General features: G+C 50.0%; 1 protein-coding gene across 1 annotated transcript; it reads right to left on the reverse strand.

Moving 5' to 3' along the window:
* Positions 1-881: 881 nt before the first annotated feature.
* KCNA10 (potassium voltage-gated channel subfamily A member 10) lies at positions 882-2,417 on the reverse strand (the record flags this gene model as incomplete). The annotated part of the gene is made up of 1 exon (XM_079698182.1): positions 882-2,417. One exon carries the CDS (start codon positions 2,415-2,417, stop codon positions 882-884), a length of 1,536 nt encoding a protein of 511 aa, XP_079554308.1.
* Between the last annotated feature and the right edge of the window lie 634 nt (positions 2,418-3,051).

Here is a 3,051-nt window from a genome sequence, read left to right on the forward strand (position 1 = left end):
GTCCACTGTCCAAGGGAGGGACTGAGGAGCAAGGGGACCAGGCCGGCATTGCCTCCCAGGCTGCATGGAGAAGGGGGACCCCACGGGAAGAGTGTGCTTGCCCAGAAGTTTGCCTCCTGGATCCTCTGAAAGACCGACTCCTCAAGTTCCTCTCCTCCTGCACCCAATTCTATCACATTCTCTTCATTAGTAGAAAGATCAGCAGACCAGTAGGTAGGAGACTCAGGCTCCAGCATTGACTGTGTCACTGTTTCTGGGTGATCTTAGGTAAGTTGCTGTCTCCTGGTTTGTTCATCTGCAAAGGGGAAATAATAATCAAATCTGTTCTACTGGTTATTTTTAGATGCAGTGAGATAATGTAGGTTAAAGAGCTTTGGAAAATGTACACAATGCTACACAAGTGTATGGTATTATTATCAAACAACTCTGAGCACTTACTCATTGCTCATAGCCATCCCTGGCTGTTTAATGTGCTTCCTCTTGGGGACACCAGAGCCAGGGCTTCTTCCTCTTTAATGTGACAACGAATCACCTGGGATTTTGTAAAAATGCAGATTCAGCAGGACTGAGGTGGCCTTTGATTCTGCATTTCCTTGCTTCCAGGTGATGCTGATACTGCTGGTCTTGGGGACTACAGGTGAGTAGCAAGGACCTGAACTACCCCCTCATAGGAAAGGACCTTTCTACAGTCGATTGAAAAGACACAGCTCAGAAAATACAGCAGAAGTATCAGTTTATTAAAATAGCTTCCAATCAAAGATGGCCTGTTGGTCACAAATGATACATTTTGGTTTCCGAAAAGACAGAGAGCAAGAGGAGGGCGGGGGAGAGAGACACAGAGAGACCCGGGAGACTCAGGGGGCCAAGAAGCCCTGGACACATCACTTCCTGGACTTCTCTGCAGAGCAGCCACTGTTGGTCTTACTAAGAGAGTCTGTGCTGCCCATTCTTGAGCCCACACTGTTGAGGAGTTTGTCAGTTTTTCCTGGGATGTTCTGCTTCTCCTCATTCTTAGTCTCCCGATGGTAAAAGTAGTTAAAGTTGGAGACAATGACAGGCACAGGGAGGGCAAGGGTGAGGACCCCTGCGATGGCGCACAGAATACCCACAATTTTCCCCCCTGGGGTGGTTGGGTACATGTCCCCATAGCCCACAGTTGTCATGGTGACCACCGCCCACCAGAAGCCATCAGGAATGCTAGAGAAATGGGACTCTGGCTCGTCCACCTCAGCAAAGTAGACTGCACTGGAGAAGAGGATGACGCCAACGAAGAGGAAGAACATGAGCAGCCCCAACTCCTTCATGGAAGCCTTCAGCGTCCACCCCAGGATCTGCAGCCCCTTGGAGTGGCGGGAGAGCTTGAAGATGCGGAAGACCCGCACCAGGCGGATGATCCTCAGGATGGTCAGGCATATGTTCTGCTGGGCGATCGGCTCTGTCTCCTGGACCAGCTCCGTGATGAGCGTTGCAAAGTAGGGGATGATGGAGATGATATCGATGATGTTTATGATGCTCCTGAAGAAGTCGGTCTTGCTGGGGCAGACCACGAAGCGGAGCACCAGTTCGAAGGTGAACCACACGATGCAGGTGGACTCCACCATGAAGAAAGGGTCGGTGAACAAGGTGTGGGAGAGGACTGTCTTGCTCATGTTGAGGTTGGGGTCTCTCACAACCTTCAGTTCCCTATCGTCTCGGAACTCGGGAAGTGTCTCCAGGCAGAAGATGGCGATGGAGATGACCACCACCAAGACAGAGACCACGGCCACACCACGGGCAGCGCTGGAGCTCTCAGGGTACTCAAAGAGCAGCCAGAACTGCCGGTGGATGTCGTTGGTGGGGAGCAATGTTTCGGGATCTTTGATGAAGCCTTCATCCTCTCGGAACTGGTCCATGGCCTCACTGCCCAGTTCATAGAAGGAGATGTCATCTGCAAAGACGTCAATAGGGACACTGGCCGGGCGCCGGATTTTCCCACCAGACTGGTAATAATATAGGATTCCATCAAAACTGGGCCGGTTCCTGTCAAAGAAATACTCATTTCTCATGGAGTCAAAGAACTGCATCCTTTTCTCCCGGTCTCCCAGGAGGGTCTCTGGGAACTGATTGAGTGTTCTGAGCTGGGTCTCGAACCTTAGCCCAGCAATGTTGATGACCACCCGCTGGTTTCCTTCATGCAAGACCACTGCCTCAGGCCCTGGGGGATCGATGTAGTCTCCTGGGAGCTTGGAGAATGCCGTCTCATGGTCGGTGCTGTCGTTGATGAGGATATTCCAGTTGGAGAAGGAGCTGCTCCCAGGCTGGCCTTTCGGGGTGGTTAGGTCAAAGTCTGTAGTGTAGCCTGGCTCTTCCTGGATTTCATCTGAGTTATCAAAATTGACCAGGGCAACCTCCATTTCTTTCCAGTCACTCGCATCCATCCTAGGGGAGTCAGGGAAGCAGCCTGAAGACCCTCAGTCTTCCCTGCCTGCTGTGAGCTGTGGAGAGGAAGAAGGGCATCATGTAGGAGCTAGGATAGGGTACAGCTGGCTCTTGATCACTGAGGTAAGTTTTCCAATGGATTAAAAAATGGTTTATTTTTAGCTTGGGATGGAACCTTGTGCTTATTTTGGCAACATTCTTCTTGAAATCCATTTGCTCCCTCTGAGTCTGCACACACTAATAATTAGAAGAAATTGCAAAGACGGAGCCTGGCTGAGAGGGGAAAACTTCCTCCAGCCAAAAAGCATCTCTGTACACCATGGCGGAGAGAGGCCATAATGGAGAAGTTCACGTTTCTTAATAAAATGTATAATTTTGTACTTGTATGAAGTCCTCCAGTTTACCCAACACTTTTCACGCCCAATCTCATCCTTAACTTTTTTCTTTTTCTCACACTTAACGGCCAGTCCCTCACATATTCTGTTGGGTATTATATCTTCAAAATATATCTAGAGTTCAACCATTTCTTTTTTTTTTTTTTTTTTTTTTTTGCGGTATGCGGGCCTCTCACTGTTGTGGCCTCTCCCGTTGCGGAGCACAGGCTCCGGACGTGCAGGCTCAGTGGCCATGGCT

Source organism: Hyperoodon ampullatus (genome assembly GCF_949752795.1).
Source record: "Hyperoodon ampullatus genome assembly, chromosome: 2".
Lineage (NCBI taxonomy): Eukaryota > Metazoa > Chordata > Mammalia > Artiodactyla > Ziphiidae > Hyperoodon > Hyperoodon ampullatus.